The 22,295-nt window shown below is 32.4% G+C and overlaps 1 protein-coding gene across 10 annotated transcripts in view; it reads right to left on the bottom strand.

Moving 5' to 3' along the window:
• Positions 1-22,295, bottom strand: part of Dgkb (diacylglycerol kinase beta) — a 651,708-nt gene that overhangs the window by 455,091 nt on the left and 174,322 nt on the right. For all 10 annotated transcript variants that reach the window (XM_078040040.1, XM_005328769.5, XM_078040041.1 and 7 more), the window contains 4 exons: positions 13,840-13,957; positions 11,266-11,354; positions 11,068-11,184; positions 2,112-2,210 (listed from right to left, as the gene is read on the bottom strand). In XM_078040040.1, coding sequence (XP_077896166.1) covers positions 2,112-2,210; positions 11,068-11,184; positions 11,266-11,354; positions 13,840-13,957 — 423 coding nt within the window. The remainder of the gene's footprint in view (positions 1-2,111; positions 2,211-11,067; positions 11,185-11,265; positions 11,355-13,839; positions 13,958-22,295) is intronic.

The following is a 22,295-nucleotide window of genomic DNA, read 5'->3' as shown; positions in this document are numbered from 1 at the left end:
AGTAAACTAAAGTTGCAGACATTAAATTTCCATGACTTTTTTTAAAAATGAGAAGTGTATTTTAGGTGTAAAATAGTTTATTTTGCAAAATAAGTTTCACTTTAGAAACAATTTGGATTTCTAAGATCAATATCACCTCTGAATACCTGTTTCTCTTCCTACCAAGGTTTGTTCCTTTCAATTACTTTCTTCATGCATTTTTATTTCTATGTTTATAGAATTAAGTAACTATTTTGCCAGTACTGAAATTTATTGTTCAATAAAACAATTTAAACAACAGCTAATAGCAGTGCATAACTTTTTTTTCAAGGTTTTTGTAATCATATATGTGATAAATAAATAAGAGCTATAATTATTAAATTAATTAATAATATCTTGGGCATGTACTTAAAACAATATGGCAACACGAGGTTGAAGCTCTGTACATGTGTGATTCAGGACAGAAGGATGAGCTGAGTAGACATTAACATAAACACAGGGATGCACCAACATGGGCAGGTTGACATCATAATTCCAGAAGATACAGAATGAAAAGGAACTGGGAAAATGTGGTATCAGGAAAGTCAATTAAAGGTAAACATTTGTGAAGGATGCAATGGCTAACAGTTGTCAAGTACTTCAGAGTAGAGAGTACCACAGATTAAATAGAAAATGTTGTGATATAATTCATGATTAAAAATAAAATGATTGAAATTAAATATTCAGAATCAAGTGTGTAAGAGTAGCAACAAAAGACTGTGCAATACTTTGGAAGACAAAAACATTCATATAACACATTTTCTACACCTTTCTCAAAGAAAGAAGGAATAGAATAATGAAAATAATGCACCTCATATTTTAATTTATATAACCAGAGCTGACACAAGAATCTTCAATTAGTGGTTTCTTCCAAGGCAAATGGATAGAATACTGAAATTTCTTTTAGAGTTAAAAATATGAGATCTAGAATGCATCTAAACCAACAAAATTACTATACTTTAAAAAAGACTTTTAAAATGTAAAAATTCTAGAGGTCCTTTTTCTTTAAGATAAAACGTAAAAAGAATAAAAGTGATATCAAGTGAACCTAAAATATATAGCATTTTATATGACTCTCATTATTTTTAATTAATATCATTTACTTAAAGCTGTCTAATAAATCTTAGATAAAGAAAGGAAATTTAGAATTAGGTATTGCTATCCTCAGCAATATGGCATTATTTTATTTTCATCTATTTTTTTACTCTGATAAAATGAAAAGATTTTAATAGTTTTGTTAAATAAAGGCATTTAAAATACAACAAGTATTTTACAGATAATTACAAAATGAATCATAAGTGGGTGCAAATTGAGTAATTTGATTAATTTCTACATTGACCTTTACAAAAGTATTTGTCTAACATTTCTTAGTTGTTATATTTTCATTATAGCAAACTGAAGTTCCAGCCATTAAATTTTCATCTTGTTTAAAAAAAAAAAAGTGCATTACGGATATAAAATAGTTTGTTTTGTAAAATAACTTTCATTATAGAAACAATTTGGATTTTGAAAATGAATGTTGTCTTGGAATATCTTCTCTTCTTAGCAAGGATTTTCTTTTTGGAGTTACCCTTATCATGCATTTTTCATTTCTATATTTATTAAATTAAATAATTATTTTGCAGGTAGTTAAATTATTGTTCAATAAATTAAAAAAAAACATAGTTAATGGCAGTGCCTAATTTTTTTCAAGGTTTGTGTCATCATTTTAAGTAGCCTCTGGTCTGAGAGAACTCAACACTGCAGATATATAACATGCATCCCTAGCAAAATTGCCCATAAGAATAACTTCATTATTCTGGGAAGCTAGATCTATAAAATATGTAAAATGTAGAAGTGTTCTGCCTATACAATTTCTGGTAAGTACAGTATGACTAAGTGATAAAACCTGAGTCAGCTTCAGTCCGAGCATACCTTACTACAAAGTGGATTGTGACATGAAGGAAAAAGGAAATACATTGAGTAAAGGTGTTCTGCTCCAAAGTAATGATGTTCTTCCTTGACTAATAAAAATTAGCTCCAAAGCACTTAATGGTGCAATGTACCAATTATTCCTAGTATCCCCAAGTTAGAGCAGAATGGTAAGGACTCACCAGGACCACTGGACAGATTGTTGTGGGTGGTAAAATATGGTCCTTCAAAGGTCCACAGTCACATTCAGGTTTTAGATGAGAAGCACATTTATTATGCAGCTAGAAAAATAGAAAAGAGGGTAATATCAAATTCTACATGACAACAGCAAACATATGGCAGATTACATTTCAATTGAGGTACAGCAAATATATTAAAAATACATTAAAATAATTACCAAAGCAAATAAACAGGATTATAAAGAGATTTGCATTACACTTGCCCCCATATATCTACCTTAAATAAGCTGTTAAGAAACTTTCATGACACAGACTGTATTTTCTAATTCTCAGAATCTTTTATATTAAAAACATGTTTTTAAGTTTTACACCAAAGAAGACTGATTTCTTTGACAAACACAAGTTATAGTCTTTCCCTTTCTCTGCATATCTGTGAGCAAAATCTTGAAACCACTGTGTACGGTGGATGCTTTTTCTTTCTCTCTCTCTCTCTCTGTCTCTCTCTCTCTCTCTTTTTTTTTTTGACCCTCCTGTTTTCTCAAAGTCATTCCAAAGTGCACAGCTCAGTATGGGGCATAATTGATCCCATCATTAGTTTTAACTTTGTAATTCAATATGTAAATGTAACCAGAGATTCATCTCAGTAGGAGCAGGATATAAATAAAAGAAGATGATTATGATTATAAAAATTTATCTTTACATTGTATTTATAAGCTCAGTATTATAGCATATACTCATATAATGTACTATTTATTTTACAACATCTATCAACCCAAAGTTATATTTTTATCAACCTGATCGTAAATTTAAATTAACATGTTATAACACAGTGTATTCAATAGTAATGTGTTTTAAATCAAGATGGTATTTTTTATTGGAATAGTACAGATTTTAGAAAATAATACTTGCTTAAAGGCAAGTAAAGATTTCTTCTCCCACAATTTTATATCAATTTAATATTAAATATTCATAATTTATAAAAATTATACATTTTAATATGATAATATGTCGTATTTTAAAAAAAGAGCTACAGCATTTTTCAGTTTTGAGTTGAAGACCATCCATTTATGCTTTGGCTGTATTAACTTACCTTTGGAAGCAGTTAATTAGCAAATAAGGAAGGAGATATATGAGTGCTAATTTATTGTTGGTGATGGAACTGTATTGAAGGGGTATTTTCATGGTCCAAGAATCTGGAATGTTCGTCCCACTAACTCCCTGACTCAGGGTTCAGGATGTACTAAACTTAGTGCATATTAGGCTCTAGTACATGGAATGTACTATCTTTACACATACATCCATAATTACCAGCTCTGCTTCACAGTGACATATACACTTCTCTATACAAAAAGAGTTTAATTTTTATATTAGGGTCTCCTAATCCTTGACAAGAGGTGTTAAAGGTAAAGCCATTGAATACTTATACACAATAGAACTAAATAAACTAAATAGTCCAGGCACAGAGGTGCACACCTGTAATCCCCATGCCTTGGGAGGTTGAGGCAGTAGGATCAAAAGTTCAAGACCAGCCTCACCAACTTAGTGAGGCAATATGCAACTTTGTGAGAAACTATCTCAAAATAAAAAATCAAAAGGACTCAGAATGTGGCTCAGTGGTTCAGCTCCCCTGGGTTCAATCCCCAATACCAAAAAAAAAAAAAAAAAAAAAAAAAAGAATTCATATGGGAGGTATAATAATTTTTTAAAAGAACTAAATAAACTAGCACTCTGAATGGACAAATGAAAATCCATAATGTCCTCAAAAAGAAGAATAGTTTAAAATATATATTTTAAAGCTGGGTGCAGTGGTACTCACTTATTATTCCACATACTTGAGAAGCAAAGGTAAAAGAATCTCAAATATGTGAGCCACAGCAATTTAGTGAGATACTGTCTCAAAATAAAAATAAAGAGGGCTGAGGATATAGCTTTGTGGCAGAGTGCCCCAAGGTTTGATCTGCATTACTACTAGTACACACACACACACACACAAACACACACAAATACATATGTATTTGTGGGATGAATGGGTACCTCAATAAAGATATGTCAAAATCCTAAACTATAGTAAATGTGAATATGAACATTTTTGTATACAGAGCCTGTGTAGCTGTATATAAGTTAAGATATAGCCATATTAGTTTGGGCCCTAATCCTATGACTGTTATCCTTATAAGAAAAGGGAAATCTGAACAGAAAAATATAGGTACAGTGGGGAAATAGCCATGCGATAACAGAAGTCAAAATTTGAGTGATTCAGTTAAATGGCAAGGAATACCAAGAATTTCTGGCAATTACCAGAATTTAGAAAGGGCCAAAGGATTCTTCCCTAAGACTTTCTTTTATTTTGGACTTTTAGCTTCCAGAATTGTGGGTGAATAAGTTTGCAGATTTTTAGAAAATTATTACTCTTGGTTCTTTTTAGTTATACATGATATCAGTATTTAATCTGACATAATTATGAAAGCATGTAATATAATTTGTTCTAATTCAGTTGCCAGTACTTCTTTCTCTCCCCTCCTTCTCCCCTGCTGTACCCTTCCCTCTACTCCATAGGTTTTCCTGCTATTTGTTATAAGAATTGTAGGATACTAGTACATCAAGCACTATAAAATGTAAACTAAAACCAAAGGCAGACTATGTATCTTAAGGCTGTTCTGTAACATAGTTGTCACAGAGTAAAAAACAAAACAAAAACTTTAGTACCTTGATCTTGCACAATCCTTTTAAAATGAAAAATACAGCCAGGCATGGTGACACAGGCCTATAATCCCAGCGCCTCCAGAGTCTGAGGCAGAAGGATTGCAAGTTGAAATCTAGCCTCAGCAACTTAGCAAGGCTATAAGCAACTTTGTGAAACCCTGTCTCAAAAAAATAAAGAAGGCTGGGGATGTGGCTCAGTGGTTAAGCACGTCTGGAATCAATCCCTGGTACTAAAATAAGTAAAATAAAATGGAAAATGCAGATTCTAAGAAACTGCTACACATAGCAAAATCTGAAATGAAAATCTCCTTTGTATAGTTTGAGAAAGTATTGAATTTTTAATTCTTATCCACACTGTAAAGATATCCTGGTGAAGCAACAGGGTAGGTACTTTGAGGCTCATGCAAGCCCTGTCAATAGATGCAGTCAAGAGGACTCTATTAACTAAGAATATTCAGGAGTACTTTATGCTTTTATAGAGAGCGGAATGTGTCAGCTGGTGAGTATATTTGGATGGTCCTCAACATCATGATATTAGAACATGATGCTGAGAGCATTAGGTTAGAACAAGTTTGCCTACAGGTCTAATTTAAGTACTATATTGCTCAGATACATACTTGATGACAAAATATAAAATGTGAAAGCCAGTAAGAAAATGCATACATCCTATGATTATTTATCCAACTGAAAGTTGAACATGAGTTTTGCTCAGAACATAAAGCTGCTCTAAAAAATAAAGCCTGGGGCTGGGATTGTGGCTCAGCAGTACAGCGCTCGCCTAGCACATGCAAGGCCCTGAGTTCAATCCTCAGCACCACATAAAATAAATAAATAAATAAATAAAGATATTGTGTTTAACTACAACTAAAAAATAAATATTTAAAAAAAATTAAAAATAAAGCCTATCAAAAGAAAGCAAATATCAACAAAATAAAAATTGGTAATTGAATTCAAAGTACAAAATATTTTTTTAGGTTACTGGTAATATTCTTTTTGGTCAAGTGCTTCTGAGGTGGAGTATTCATTTGTGGAAAGTGATTGATCTCTACCCTTAGAATAAGAACAATTTACTGTATATATGTCATTTTTCAATAAAAAATTCAAAAGAAAAAAAAATGGACATTGTCAAAGATAACAAGTTGCTTAAATTTGGGCCATGGTTTCAATGTATTCTTCAAAAGTTCACATGTTGGAAACTAAACCCCAAATACCTACATTGATGGTAGTTGAAGGTCAGGCCTTTGGGAGGTTACTAGGGTTAGATAAGACATGAGGGTAGGTCCTCCATAATTAAATTAGTGACCTTATAAGAAGTAGAAGAGAAACCCAAGCTTGAACACTTCCTCTGCCATATAATACCTTCTGCCATGTTATGACACAACAAGGCCTTCACCAGATGTGTCCCCTTGACCTTGGACATCTTAGCTTCCAAACTATAAAAAATAATTGCCTTTTTAAAGAATAAATCATTCAACCTGTGATGTTGTGTTATAGCAAAATAAAACAGGCTAAGACATTTTGTTACTATGTCATTTCATGAATAAGAATATAAGAAAAAGACATAACTGAGTCCTTCTCAGTATCAATAAGAAAGTAAAGATCGATAAATTGCCTTAAAGGTAGCCCAGACTCCAAATCAGTAAAATCCAGGACACAAAGAGCCTCATCAAGAATTGAAATAAACAAAGCATTGAAAAATACTGCCTCGTGAATAAAATAACCAGTGAGGCACCAAAGATAAGGAATTATGTCCTGTTTTAAAATTTTTTTTAAAAATGTTATTCATGGTTATTTTTGTGCTCTTTTTTAGGTAAGATATAGAATTCTTGGATCATTACTTTTATATATAAGAAATTCCCCCCCTTTATTTATTTATTTTTTAAGAAAATTTCACCCCATATCTAGAAAGTCATAAAACATGAGCCATGTATTCCTGGAAGTGAAATAAACCCTTAGAAATAATTTCAGGATTTATGACAGCTCCTACTAGCACCTAATTCAGAGCCATATCTATGTGTATTAAAAAAATCTGTCTCAAAATTAGAAGAAAAATGAAGTGTGTATATGTGTGTATGTGTTTATAGGGTAAAGTTGAGAAAATAGTGAATGTATTGGCCAGAGAAGAAGGTGGTAGAATTTAAGAAGTCAAATTGAGAAAAAAAATAGAATATAAATGGTCACAGAAATGTAGATGTCACACAAAGAAGAGAAAAAAAAATTACTCTTCTAAAAGAAAGAGTCGGTGGTCTAATTTGAGGGAACATATTTATTAGTTGCTACAATCCATTGGCCCTAATATTTTGCGTGTTCAGGATGCATACTTAATGCTGGTATTTACTAAAGATAAAGCATATGGTTTTGGAAACTTTTAAATATTATAGTTAGGAGTTTCATATTGTAATTAAAAGAGTATCATTATATAATACCACAAGTTAGTAATCCATACTTATAAAATAGACATTCTTTTGTTAAACTAAACAAAATGTATGAAAATCCCATCCTGGTGAGTCCTGACTAACCAGGAATTGTTCATCTGGATAGTAAACAATTCACAACATATTCTAAATAGAATGTCAAAGAAACCCTCTTCATGGGAGTGAACAGGTATAAGCAGTGGGTTCTTAATGATGGCAGGATGTGAGTACGAGAGAGGAGAGAGAACCACAGTGAATATTTTGCCTGGCTCAAAGGATCAAAAAAGAAAGCATGGAAGACAAGTTGCCTACACAGTGGAAGAGTTTTTCCACTGTTCTTATTTAGGTTTTTCCTGCTTTTGTTTTCTAAGTGGTTAGATTTTCAAAAGGATATAAAATATCATTCTAAGAGCTTACCTAGATACATACAAGATGGCAAACCAGTATAATGCACCATCAAGACACCACAAATACTGACTGAAAAACAGTGTGAAAATGGATTTTTTTCTTTAAATATTTTAATGCATTTCAAATGTATTTTTAATACTTGCCTATTTGATGCAGATTTGACTGTCACCGGATGATATTTGAAAACAAAAGTTAAATAGGGCATGCATTTGGAATTCAGTATTTATCAACAAGAAGAAAACTGTATGAGTATTTCAAGTGAACTTCACAAGGCCTTCTTCTAAACTCAATGCTCCATCATGAATTTTATGTAATTAGGAAACAATATGTGACATTGACCTACCCCTGAAACAAGAGTGTAGTCTAGAAGTGTAGACAGTATTAGTAAGCAGACATGATATTACTGAGAACAATTCAGTCTTTTTTGCGGGCGGGGGGAGGGGGTAGAGTAAAAAGTATTCAGAAAAAGGAAATATTAGTATCAAAGAAAATTCCAAAGAAGATAAGGAAGTTAACTTGATTCCTGAGATGTAGTAAGAATATAAAACAAGTGCATTCAAGGGAATTGGATGCGTGAAATAACAGGCACAGGGAAAACAGTCTTCCCAGGGGACTGCCAACCAGACATACACAGCTATAGCAGAGGGAGAGAATGGGGAAGGAAAATATACGGATATGTGCTTAGGTCTCAGTCTGAGTTTTGAGGAAGTGAAAACCAACTTGAGGTAGCGGGTGTTGAGGGCTGCATTTATCATCACAGGATTATTATAGGTTGCTAAAGAAGGCATATGATAACAAATTGGTATTTTGGGAAGATCTTTCAGGAGGTCGTATGCAGGCTGTATTATAGGAAAAGTACCTTCTGTCAGGGAGGTAAGCCAGAAGATTCTGACTCTAATCTAGTCAAGAGGTGCTAAGAGCTTGCACTAGGGTTGTGAATGTAGAGACAAAAACTCAGCTCTGGAAGAGATATTTTAAGGAGGAAATGTCAGGACTTCGTGGTAGGTTGTATAAATGGATAAAGGAGAAAGAGTAAAATAAATTGACTTGAAACTCTATCTTCAAAGACTAGAAGTGTGAGGGCAAAACATCTAATCTGTCTGATAGAAAACTGTAATAGCAACTCATTGTGAATATAGATCAATCAAGTTGGCTTAAAATTAAGTGAAATTCAAGTCCACATGATTTTGGATGCTTTTAGTATATGCAGGTGCTTTTGTGACTTAGACCAGATCATTAGAGATTGTTCCAGAAGTAAGAAAGAAAGGGCATGATCTCTCTTCTTGAGGTACTCTGGGGACCCCAGCATTGATTTTGGGAACCCATGTGGCACTTTACCTCTCACCAAGGTGTTACTTGCTGAAGAAGGTTCTTTTTTAAACATTTCTACACTTACAGTGACAACTTTAATTCTTAAGATAACTTATACTATGATATAGACTTCATTAAGTACATTTTACAAATTAGAAAATTGGCCCAAACTTGTTATATACATGACCCAAAAATGGCATAGCTTGTAACTAACAGATGTGATCTTAAGGATCTGGTTGGCCTGACTTATGATACCAAGTCATTTCCAGAAGTCATATATAAAGGGAAGTACTGGCTTTTGGGGGAAAAAAATGAAGCCAAGTTTTATTCTCTTGGTTTCTTTCTGCAGTAGATTACTTATGGAATCCATTCTAATAGGCCTTCCAAAAACACTGACAGTGCCCTATCCCATCACTCTCAGAATAATGTACAGTAGCTCTTTGTAATTAATAGCACTTTCTGGAAAGTGGGAGGACAAAATAAAATAGATGATTTTAGAATCAAATCTGTAGTAGTAGGTAATGGTTGGTCAAGGCAGATCAGTTTTATCCTAAAATTTTTATATTATGGCTTATGAAAAAAAGTCTAAATAGTAATTACATAAATATTCAGAAGTAAATATATTCTGTTATCAGGGAGGCACAAAATTATTAATTTAATAAATATATCCCTATAACTACTTAAAACTCTTGAAGTAAGTTAGGAATCTAGCTCAGTTGGTAGAGTGCTTGCCTTGCACACAAAGCCCTGGGTTCAATCTAGCACCACCAAAAAATAAATAAATAAATAAAATAACAACTCTTGAGGTACAGAAAGCCTGAAGTTACTTTTAAAAAAGGCTATATATTCTTCCAGACATACAATAACATATTATTTTAAATTTTCAAGCTTCTTTCATGAGCAAAACAACTGGGATCACAGGGTCTTTGGAGCTCAAGACTCAACAAATAAGGCTGAGGTTGGCCAGAAGCTCAGCTCCTAGGAGAGTTTTGCAAAAAGAGAACTATTTTTACTTTTTCTTTTTCTTGACTCTGCCTAAACCCTATAATACTCCCTTTATAGCCTTATTTCCTGAATAAAACTCAGAGATTTTAATTGATTTAGACCTCAAGAATTTAAAGACATTTACAGTTCATGTTGTATTCTGCTACATTAAAAAATAAAATCATCTTCAAAAAATTTGTTGATCTCCAGTATAAGAATCAAATATTAGGGACATATTGTCTGAGCTGATTTGGGACATGAAATTTCTACATTTTTAAAGGTACGGTTTGTTCAGAGTAATACTCTTTCTTATAAAAAAGGAAGTGCTTCATATCCTATAAGGCAAAAGCCAGGGTCAAGACCAAAGCTCAACTGGTCTTGGTCAAGTGCTTGGTCATCAGTAGGTGGTAGTGCTAGAGTTAGATTCCAGAGTCAGTGATAAGAGAAACCATTAAAACAAAGAAAGTAGAGGAGAAAAACAAGTTGCAATGTAAACAAGGACAGAAATAATTTTAAGATGCTTTGAGTACCAATTAGAGGCTTTTTTGAGCCCACAGATCCTATGATTAAAATAAAGTTACAATATATGTCACACACATACCAAATAAAATAAAATAAAATAAAATAACACCTTTAAAAAATGTTGTGAGGTGGAATTAAGAATTGAGTTCTACCCAATCCTTTTCCTATTCTCATTGCTTACCATTGGCCATGTCCTCTGATTGCCTTTTTGGGAACTTCTAGAGTTCTAAGGACACAATCTGAAAACCATAAGATAGTATCATCTCTGAGGCTGTTACTCAGTTCTAAAGTTCTGGATTCTATGAGGGCAAAAGCAGGAAATGCTTAATTAAATCAGTCCTCACTCAAATTTTTCACAATAATTTCCACATGACAAAAATATTAAAGACAAATTGATGACTGCCAAATGGCTTGGTGTCATTTGCAAGAAGAAAGAGATTCATATTTTACAAAGTGTAGGCCTTCTCTCCCTTTGGAAGTGAGATGAACTAAGAAGCTTCTGTGATTTTATGCTGATTGACTTAAATACTCTAGAAGGTCTTCCAGACATCTGACAGTATGGGATACAGAGTTTTCAATATGAGTGACTACGGGATTTGTCTGCTAATGTTACTCACTGTGATCTGACACCAAACACAATGCAGTCCTGTCAGTCCCTGGTAACATTTAACTGTTTTGTGGCACTTATCACATTTAGTTGGACAGTTGCCTTCAACCCAGTAATGGTGCATGACCTAGAACAGAAAAACAGTATTGTGGTAAGAGAAGGATCCATAATTGCCACCCACAAAAAGCAAGCATGGTCACAAACTTACATCAGTGTTCTTTTTGGACTTCACATAGGTCTTGATACAAGAGGGAGGTGCTCTAGCCACGCATCGCTCATGAACTGTGTACTTGCAGACTGAAAGGAAACAGGTACACAAATTCAGAGCTAATCCTGGTCCTGATTGCAATTTTATAGGGAAAGAATGACATTAACAGGACCTCATTTCATATCCACTGCTCACTAATCAATCCAATCAGCCACATCAAGGAAAAGCCCAAGTCGACTGTTTTTACCATGGAATACAAAAGGCCAATTAGTACAGGAAATATTATGCATGTGAAAAACCAAGACTCCTCTATCATGGCATAGCAGGAAATGCTTAATTAAATCAGTCCTCACTCAAATTTTTCACAATAATTTCCAGATGACAAAAATATTAAAGACAAATTGATGACTGCCAAATGGCTTGGTGTCATTTGCTAGAAGGAAGAGATCCATATTTTACAAAGTATAGGCATGAGAGCAGCTGGTGAGCATGGGAAAAAAAAGCCGATGAATTTATGCTATTTTGTCTATTGATTTATCTAAACCTTAAATGGCTGATTAGTCTATTTCTAGAGACTAGATTTCATCATACATGCCAGGCTTTCAGTCAGTACAAGATCATTCGTCACTTGACATCATGGCATTGCCTGTCCAAAAAAAAAAAAAGAAAAAAAATATCTTTGCTCAGCAGCATATGGTATGATATATATGTAAGCAAAAACTGATGCTCATTTGCACACATGTATATATACACATATGTAATCAAATATATATATGTGTATGCACATAATATGTCATAAAATTAACACTTTTTAGCATTTTACATATTTTTGTGCTTTGACTCTGAATATAATTAGGGTCATAAAAGTGGCTCTCTAAAAATAATGCTGGTTCCAAGTTAAGAGCTCCAAATGCATACACATATAGAATAAAACAATCTTAATGATATTCAGGTAGTCCTCTTCATAAAAATGAAAGCACCTAAAGATTTCCTGAAATATAAATAAAAACCATTAAATCCACATAATTTATATATATATATACACACACACACACACACACACACACACACATACACACACACTAGAAAACTCTTCTAAACTGTTAATATCTGTGATTTTGGGGGGCAACACTGAGGAAGAAAACATACTTTTAAAATTTTACTACAAGTAATTATGCCAAGATTCTTGATTTCACCCTACTAGTCAATTAAAAAAAAAAGAAAAAAAAGTTGTGAACAAAATTCTCACATTTATATAACACCACTCACCTTATTTGAGAGTCATTTTGTTTCATGTCCTCCTATCAATAGAATTTACCATAAAATATTATTCTCCTTAAAAAAAATCATAGGACTTTAAAAGCAAAGCATTTTCTTTGGGTATGCAGAATGTTCCAGAGTAAAGAACGTTTCAAATGTGGCCACCAGAAACTGTCTTCAGAGATAAAGGCAAGTTTCATGGAACTTCATTATCGTCCTTTAACACTTAGGATAACAATATCGTCCTTTAACACTTTTTTGGTGTCAAAAAATATATCTGGTGAAAAATACATTTCCAAACTTATTTCTAAACAAGCTGCTAGCTAAAAAAAAAAAAAAAAAAAAAAAAAAAAAAAAAAAAAAAAAAGAGGGGGGAGGAAAGAATAGGAAAACAAAAAGAAAGAAAATAACAACAAATCTGAAAACAATATACTGTATGCTAGCCAGATAAAAACTTAACTGTGCAAAAGTGAGAAAGTGGAGTATATATAATAAGCTTGATAGTTTCAGTAACTTTTTACATAGCAGAAAAAAGTGTAGATAGACATATTGCAGGATTAATGAAGAATGCTAGCCCTCAATGAAGAGGAAATGATATGTGTTCTACTTTCGTAGGAATGTCAGAGAATACAAAATATTCTCAGATAGATATGCTATAGAATTAAAAATACTTAGGTAATTTTTAAAGTTAACTCCTTCATACTCTATTAGAAAAATTCTAAGTGGCAGTAATGAATTAATAGAATAAAAAATAATTGCAAATATAAGTGAACTGAAGTTAGAAAAATGGACACACTTACAAACTTGCAACCACATCTGAAGATATTCTTTATGAGAACATTAAAAATAACACACTTGAGGTGTTAAACTTAATTTGAATACCAAACTACTTTTAATCAGTTATTTTTTTTAAAGACCTGATGGAATTACACTATTATAAGAAGTCTGTGTGAATAAATTGCCAAAGTTAGGGAGATAAATATAAATAAATAAATAACACGTAAACTGAGAAATTCGTGGAAACTACAAATTAGTGAAAATTCCAAAAGAACTCAAAATCATGAATAAATTAAACTATCATGGAAAGTAAATGGCTAAAGAATTAGAAAAGTTCCTTCACTCTTTTTCAGAGGAAGGACTTTCCAAAACTGAGTAAAGGTAAAACCAGAGTGACTTCATTCAGAGGTCTGCAGAGCAATGTAAATGGTAATTCAGAGAGAGTCTGGATTACTTTATCATTTGATAAACAGGACTCTATAAAACAGCCTTTGCTCACTGGGGGTGAGGGCATCCAGGCAGAGCAAACATACTCACAGGAACAGCAGAGGCCCTGCTTCCCCACACCAATCAGCATGTTCAGGCAAAGATTGCAGTAGGCAGGTTTGTTAAAGTGCTTGAGTCGCCACACATGCTGTCCATCATCCTTCACATTCTGCACAGGGATATAAGAGAAACAGATTTCACTTAATGAAATAAACAGTAGAATATGTAGGTGCCAATAAAATTCAGAGCTGGACTGAAGCATTTGAAGACAATCTGTTATTTCATCTCTGACTTTCTCCAAGATCGCCACAGAGTCTTAGAAAAACACATGTGCTCTAGTGGAATGAGACACCGCTAACAAATCGTGGATGCTATAGCAACCCACAAGTTCTTGTCAAATGTCAGCAGTTCAACAGCATACCCCAAACCTTCATTATGATCTGGCAAACTGAGCACTCCCTCAGAAGAGGGACGTGTCTGCCTCGCCTTTGAATTCTTAGCAAAATTCCATAAACAAGTGAATGAATAAAGAGAGAAAATTCTCTTGAGTGTAAGTGGTTGAACAATGAAAATTGTAAAAATTAGATTAACCCTTGCTTAGAATGGGAATATGAAAAACTCCCAATGATGGTTAGGTCTTATAAGAAGGCAGAGGATTGGGATGGGCTGGAAAATACAGCACTTACCAGCAAGATATGGTGTTACTTTAGAACGTAATTTGTGGATAGTAGGCTATGTTATATTTTCTAATAATATATTCCATATCTCAAATAATAAATTTAAATGCATCAACATTTTAAGGGACTAAATTACATTTCCTTCTTGCTTATGTCTCTTTTGTAAAATAAATGATTTTATTATTAGAGAATGATGGTAAACTGCATTGCTATATGTATAACAATCAGCTTAGTTTTTGTCAACAAAACCTTGAGTTTATATTAATTTACACACCATTTAGCAAAAACTCTGTGATTATTACTTACTGTTTTAAGTAAAACTCTGCATATCATAATAGCTACTTCTCTAATGGATGTTTAATCATACTGTATAGTTCAAGATTCAATAAAATGAGTCTTGAACGCCTTACAAGAAGGTCAAAATACAGATATAAAGTTATATATTTCATTACATATCATTTTACCATCATTTTCTTCATTGACTTGTGTACTCCGTATTCACTTCACTAATTTGTGTGAAACTTAATTTCAGACATAATTTATTGGTACTCTATTGACACCACCATAACTCATAATTTTTCAGGTTAGCCAAATTGTCCCATTTCTTAGAATTACATTCACCAAATAATTTTTGAGCATTTACTATGTATTGAGGAAATCATTAATTCTGAGGTGGTATGATAACACAAACATCTAGATCATATTGATTCTTTTGATAAGAAAATATTAATATTAACATTCCTAACCACTTTTTTTCTATTCTCAGTCAAGAGACAAGCCATCAGATTTATAATACCAGAGGAAATCTATAGTAACTAATTCTTACATTAGAACCAGAAATTTCAAATTTGCATCATACTATGAAACATTAATAAAAATGGTTTATCTGGGAGATAATTCTCCAAGGATCTCTTGAATGTCTGCATGTTTTGGAAGCAGAAGCACTATCTTTTTTTATTCCTCCCTCCCAAGAAATCTTTTCAAACTTACTGAAAAAAAGCTTTGGACAATAAAGATGTTTCTCTAGCCAGTAGAGAAGGCAGGTTTATTTATTGTCCAGTCTAATAAGGATAATCTCTTTCTTCTAAGCAAAGATTAAACGGATTTCTTTACTGCACATTAAAAGAGATTTAGTTTCCCTAAGGTAGAAGTTCCTAACTCGGATGCTGTACACTGCAATTAGTTGGGTCTCACTTCATTTTCCCCATGAAACTTAGGGAGAAAGGCAAACAGATCAAACATGAAGTTCCTGATGCTGCTTCACTGTGAGTACTAAAACCCATTGTCTCTGACCCAAAAGTCTCATGTCCTCTGCCAGCTTCCAGGAAATGGTGGCAAGTTAACACATTAACAACACATTAACCTGAAAGAAGGGTAAATCTAGACCTATAAATCTCAATAATGCTCATGTTTGGCTTTCTGACAAGGGGCTAATGAGATCTCAACAAAAGCAGCTAGGCATAAGGTGTCAAGGAGAGAACTTCAGAAGATATAATTTCAGTTTTCAAAAACTCAAGAAATAGACTTCATAGTAATTTCCTAATTGAGTTTGGGTTTAGATGAACCATAAGATTTCAAGTCGTAATAAAATGTGAATAGTATACATGTTTAACTTTGCTACATTTTGAAAACTGTCTATATTTAAATTTCTATTGCTTTAAAAATTAAACATCCTGATGTAAAAAAAGTTTAACTATGGCATTGTTAATTTTTAAAACTAACAAACTTTAAAATTAGCAGTTAAATTTTTTGAAATATTTTTAAGTAAAAGAAGAAAGGAAAAAAACTATTTTTCATATGTATTACCATTTTTATATTCCTTGTCATTTTATTTTTAAATGATTGTCCATTATATGTGAATAAGCCTCATCCTGTTGGAGAGCACATATGGACTAAGTTAGCTGGCATTTTCCTTATCAAAAAATAAACAAGTCTGAATGTGGGTGTTCTGTCAATCAGAACACTTAGCCATGTTACAGGCTGCAACTGATGTACAAATCCATTACCCAGGCATAAAACGCTTTACCAAAAAACAAATCAAATAGCTTTATAGCTCTTAGCCGGATGCATTGCCAAAATATGCAAGGAATGAAATATGTATGTGACTTCTTTAAAAGAAGAAATTGAAACCAGGAGCCAACTACTTCTCAGCAGTGCAAATTATACTCCAACTCTCTGTATTTTCATGTCTTGTCTTGTTTGTCTTATTCAGATTGTAAACTTAGTAGGGAAGAGAAAGAATCTGTCCTTTCCTATATCCTATCAGCCAATAGAGCATATTTCTATTAGTGCTTCTGTTACAAATAAATATTTATTGCCAAGAAATGAATTCACTTTTATATTAAAAAAAAAAGAAAAAGAAAAAAGAAAGAAATGAACAGAGAATCCAGAAGGCTTGGTTCCTGCCTACTATGAAAATGTGAACCGGCCATTTCATCTTTCTTCTTCTTATTTTCCTCTCTAATGAAATCAAAGTACCCACTTTCCTTTCCCAGGCCTTCGTGTGAGGTTTCATTATACAATACCTGTGAAGTTAATTTAGCTCCTCAGAAGACTGGTGTTATATAAACAGCAAATATTATTACCATCATTGGGTTGAGTTGTGTAACATCCCAACATATCAGCTAAAAGAATTAAGAAAAATATTCATAGATTTTTATGTACTTTATTTCAGAGGAAATGTGTTAATTTATTTTCATTACCAGATATAGCACTGCAGATTACAATGTAGCAGCTCAGTTCTATGCTTAGGACAGAGAGAAATGTTTACTGAGTCTCAGGCTGGTCTACTCTTAAGAAAGAGCTTCATGTCCTTCCTTGATTCTCAGTTTCCTAGAAGCCAAAGGGATGTTTCAAATGGGAGAAGGCTCTTTGCACTTTTTCAAACTTAATTTCCTTATCCTAGTGGTTTCTAAAATTTTAGGATTTTCCTAAATATTTCAAAGATCAAATATAATGTTCAACTGAACTTGAATCACTATATCACTATAAATATTTTTATTTTCAAAGACCTCAAGGAGAAATTTTACAGATCCCAGTATAAGTACTCCTTCCCTGGCACTCAGCCACATTTCAACTGACTTATTTAGAACACATAGATGAGCCAATGTGGAAAATTACTTTAAATTCATTATCAATAAAGATCACTAAATTGTCTTACTATTTTGTTCAAGATCTCCAAACAGTAAATGTCAATATGAAAGAAACTACTCATTTAGACAAAAAAAAAAAAAAAAAAAGCTATATCAGACACTGGTCAATGAGAAAACAAAGATAAATATTAAAATTTGGGGCAGATTTGCAGTGAATTGCTCATCACCAGACTACACCTTCTGAGAGCAGACTGGGCCCCTGCAGCTCAGATGCAAACTCAATAACATGTGAAACCACATGTTCATTTTTCTTTTTCAATACCTAATCTGAAATCTCAAGAATTGTCACATATATCTGGTTTTGAAAGTTCTTTCTATATTGAACCATGTATATATAGAGGAACAAAAACTGTAAACCAGGGCTGGGGATGTGGCTCAAGCGGTAGCACGCTTGCCTGGCATGCGTGCGGACCGGGTTCGATCCTCAGCACCACATACAAACAAAGATGTTGTGTCCACCAATAACTAACTAAATAAATAAATATTAAAAAAAACTGTAAACCAAATTAACATTGTAAAAATTGGAATACAAATCATAATTTTTAAAAATATAATTTAGATTATTAAAAATATGTTATCATTTATACTGTACCACTCAGAAATTTTATCAGAGAATATATTTCATATTCTTTTATTCTATCAAGAAAGTTAACAGGTCTTAAACCATCTCAATCAAAGGAAGAGTTTATGTTACTTCTAAGGATTAAAGGCCAATATTCTTTGAGATATAATCATTCTCTTTAAAACCAGAATAGATTAGATGTGGGCACAAGAGTCTACACCAAGAAGTTAAGGTCATTTCAAGGATACCTGGATGGATAATATTTACATTTATTATATGTGTATAATAGGTGAATGTGTATTTTTGGTTTTAGGAATTAAGGAATTTCTAATAATATGAATTTGGGGATTTTTCTTGAACAATTTAGTAAAGATTCAAGATTATGGTTTTCAGGAATTTAAGTATTATTAATTGTCTTGTTGGTCTCAGAAAAGAAACATTAGAACTAAAAAAAAAAAAGGTTTTGAAAAAGAAAAACATCTTCTTGACTAACTTTCTTTTCATTTTTTAGAGGAAGCAACTCCCTGGCACAAAATGTCTGACTTAATAACAGTCAGGATGGTGATCAGTTCATGAAGTCCACTGCTTCTGTATCTCACTCATGTCTTGCTGTGGTTGTTTGTGTGCCAAGTCAGAGGTATTCTAGAGTCCTGTCTCCTGAATTATTAAAAGTAAATTAAAACATCTTCTGTTTGTAGTATGACAAATTAGTAACAAAACAGATCAGCAGTTGGCACAAAAGGTGGCACGTGGTTCAAGTCTGTTAATCAATCTGTTTTATAAATAAAGTTTTATTGGAACATAGCCTTGTTGGTTGCTTTTTTACAATCTCTGTGATTACTTTTGGGCTATAACAGAAGCACTGAGCAGTTGGGACAGAAATCTTTATGGCCATAAAACCTAAACTATATAATGTATTTCCCATGATAGACAGGTTCCAGTTACTGAAGCAAATAGTTGTTAGTGAAAAGAAAAAAAAAAGGGGGGGGGGTTTCATTATATAAGGCTTGAAAAAATCCTTCAATAAGATGACTATTGAAAAAAGAATAAGTTTTTTCATATGCAGTGGTGCATATCTGTAATCCCAGAAATTTAGAGGCTGAGGAAGGAGAATTAAAAATTCAAACCCAGCCTCAGCGACTTAGCAAGGACCTAAGCAACTCAGTGAGACCCTGCCTCTAAATAAGATATTTAAAAAGGCCTGGGAATGTGGCTCAGTGGTAAAGCACCTCTAGGTTCAGTCCCCAGTCCCCTCTTCCCTCCAAAATAAATAAAGAATGTTTCAAGTTAACTTTTGGTAGTGGTCATCAAAATCATGTAATCATTTAAACTCCCTATTTTCCTTCAAATGTAAGAGACACTAAGACTTGGTACTGTTTTTGACCAGTTTATCTTGGGTTTTGTGAAGTTTGCATTAGTGCTTGTGAAAGAAATGACTCTTTCTTTTTAGTGTTTGGTGAAGAATTAAGTCCTGATAAACTACATTTCTGATTTTAGTAGATAAGCATATTTTATTTAAAATAGAGCATTTTAAATTCTGTTAATGGAGAAAAATAAATATAGTGAAATCATAACAATTGTGCCTCACATGAGAACAGAGGCTTACTCTCTCAGAATGACATTTTTATCTATGCTATTGGCTCGTCCACGGCAGTCACTCTCAAATACACTGTGGTATTTAACACCCACTATCAATTAGAATCTACTCTCCAAGCTCATAATTGACAATAGACAAGAATATATAGGACAACATAACAAGGCAAGCTTTATAATAAATGGCCAGCTTCAAACTGAAGCATCTAGATTTCCAATTTAATAAGCAAAAGATGTGGTGGGGGTTGGGGCTCTATCACCAGGGATCAAATTCTCTACAGGTAATAATATAACACATTAACTGCCTACAGAAAGGAAATAAATCTCAATTACTAAAAAAAGACTCTCATCATTCAATTGTCTTGGTGTCATTCCTGCTTTTTACAACACTTACAATGCCTTAGACTTAAAAAGCTATTTTTAACAGAGAGGTATTCTGTTTTATGATCATTACACATGATTACAGTGCTTATATATCTTATTAAAAGATACTTAAAATATGGTCGCCTTACTCTTTTTTTCTAAATGTGAAAGAAAAGGGAAATTTCTTTCAGAATCCTAATTCACAGAGGAAAAACATCCAATCTCTTAAATATATTTGCCTTATTCATGTTAAACAATGTGGCCCTGACATCTAGTGGCCAGAACTGGGAACACAGCTCTTTTTACAATTAACAAAACCCTAAATTTATTTTTCCTGTCAATCTTAGAACTAAGAACATAAAATATTAATTTACAAGTTCAATTAACAATAATTTACAAATAATTAACCAAATATACATTAAAAGCAAAGAAATTTCATTCAATGTAACTTACTGCTATACCAGAAACTAATGAAATATCATTTCTTTAAAATATTTAGTTAAATCTAAACAAATTTGTGAACTATGTTAGCCATGCTATTTGTATAATTTTACAAGAACCTCTATTTATAAATTAAAATTTAAGCCTTTTATAAACAATAATATGTAAAGTAAACCATTATTTCAACATCCTCTGTGATGTTTAAAATAAATGTAACAAAATCTCCATTTCTATACTTTCTTGTCTCACATATGACTACATTTCATTTAGTCATTCCTGTATCTCCTCTGCTTTCATACACCAATTTCCAAAAGCATATAGAATACTCAAATTTTAGTTTTGATAATATAAAACTATCTTCTAGAGAACCATTATCATTGGCTCTCCATGACTAGAGTCTTCTAACAATTGTTTTTCAGCACAGAATGTAAATAAAACTTAAAATGCTGACATTTTATATTTTTTCCTTTTGTTCTTTCATCATAATTCAATTTACATAATGCTTTTATCAACAGGTATATTAAAAATTAAATAATTATAATAGGGGTAATTAAATAATTATAATAGGGGTATATAACAAGTTATAAAAGATGCTAAATTATGTGTAGTATACAAACATAAGGTACAAGGAAATACTGAATAATTAATTTTCAAAGTGTAGAAATATGTATTTATGAGAAATAATATCTATATTCATTATCTTTGTCATAAATTATTTTAAGGTGATGTCCTACATATCAACTATTAGTATTTTTTTCTTCATCTGACAGAGACTAAAATCCCAGTGTTCCTATGAAAGGTAACATCAAAATAGCAGTAAATAATTTGAAGTTCCAGGTAAAAAGAAAGGATAATTTTCTGAACTTCATCTATTTATTTGTAAACTCATATATAATCCTAAACCCTAAACCTATCTACATATTCTTAAACCCATTTACACAAACATGTTTATATATACGTTCATAGGTTTCACAAATAGACTGTAAAATGTCTTGAGAGCTGACTTAAAAAAATTTGTTGTGTTGAATAACTGGTCTAGTCTTAAATCTGCAAAATTAGTTTTGCTGGTAACAAGAAGTATGAAGAGTTTGAGGATCAGGAGCAAAGTGATAGACACTATGTTCTTGTATCTCAAAAATTTAAATGTTATGTGTGTCAGAGTGGTTTCTATCCCTTATACTCTTTGATTCTAAGAAAATACGCTATTATAGACATATTATAGTTCATTCCTATTCCAGAATTAATGCTAAATACAAAAACTAGTTTTTTTCTGTTGATGTCACCAGGTTTCTGAATTAATTTCTGAAATAATTTTATGGCAGAGTTAGGCAAGATTTAGTTTCAAAGTCATTATTATATCACATCTGGTCATAGATTGATCTACTTTAAACCCCCAAACTATATATTTAATTGCCAATACATGGCACTTAGGCACCAATTTTTTTAAAAAAAAAAACTTTTGAGAATTAAATTAGAATAAGAACATGGGTTGATCTGCAGAAATATAAGAACAACATTTTTCATATACATGTATATCTCTCATCCTCCACCAATACCTAATTGCCCTCTCCAAGTATGGGATATCAATAAAATAGATTATCTTCATGTGAGAGGGAATATTGATTGAGATAGAGCATCACAAGGACCACAGAATACAACAATAGTACAGAATTTCTTACATTAAATGATATATGAAGAAACAACATTGGGGAGATATGC

This window comes from Ictidomys tridecemlineatus, chromosome 2, assembly GCF_052094955.1.
Source record: "Ictidomys tridecemlineatus isolate mIctTri1 chromosome 2, mIctTri1.hap1, whole genome shotgun sequence".
NCBI classification, from domain to species: Eukaryota; Metazoa; Chordata; class Mammalia; order Rodentia; family Sciuridae; genus Ictidomys; species Ictidomys tridecemlineatus.
The sequence above is the reverse complement of the archived record's forward strand: the minus strand, read 5'-3'. Positions and strand labels throughout refer to the sequence as shown.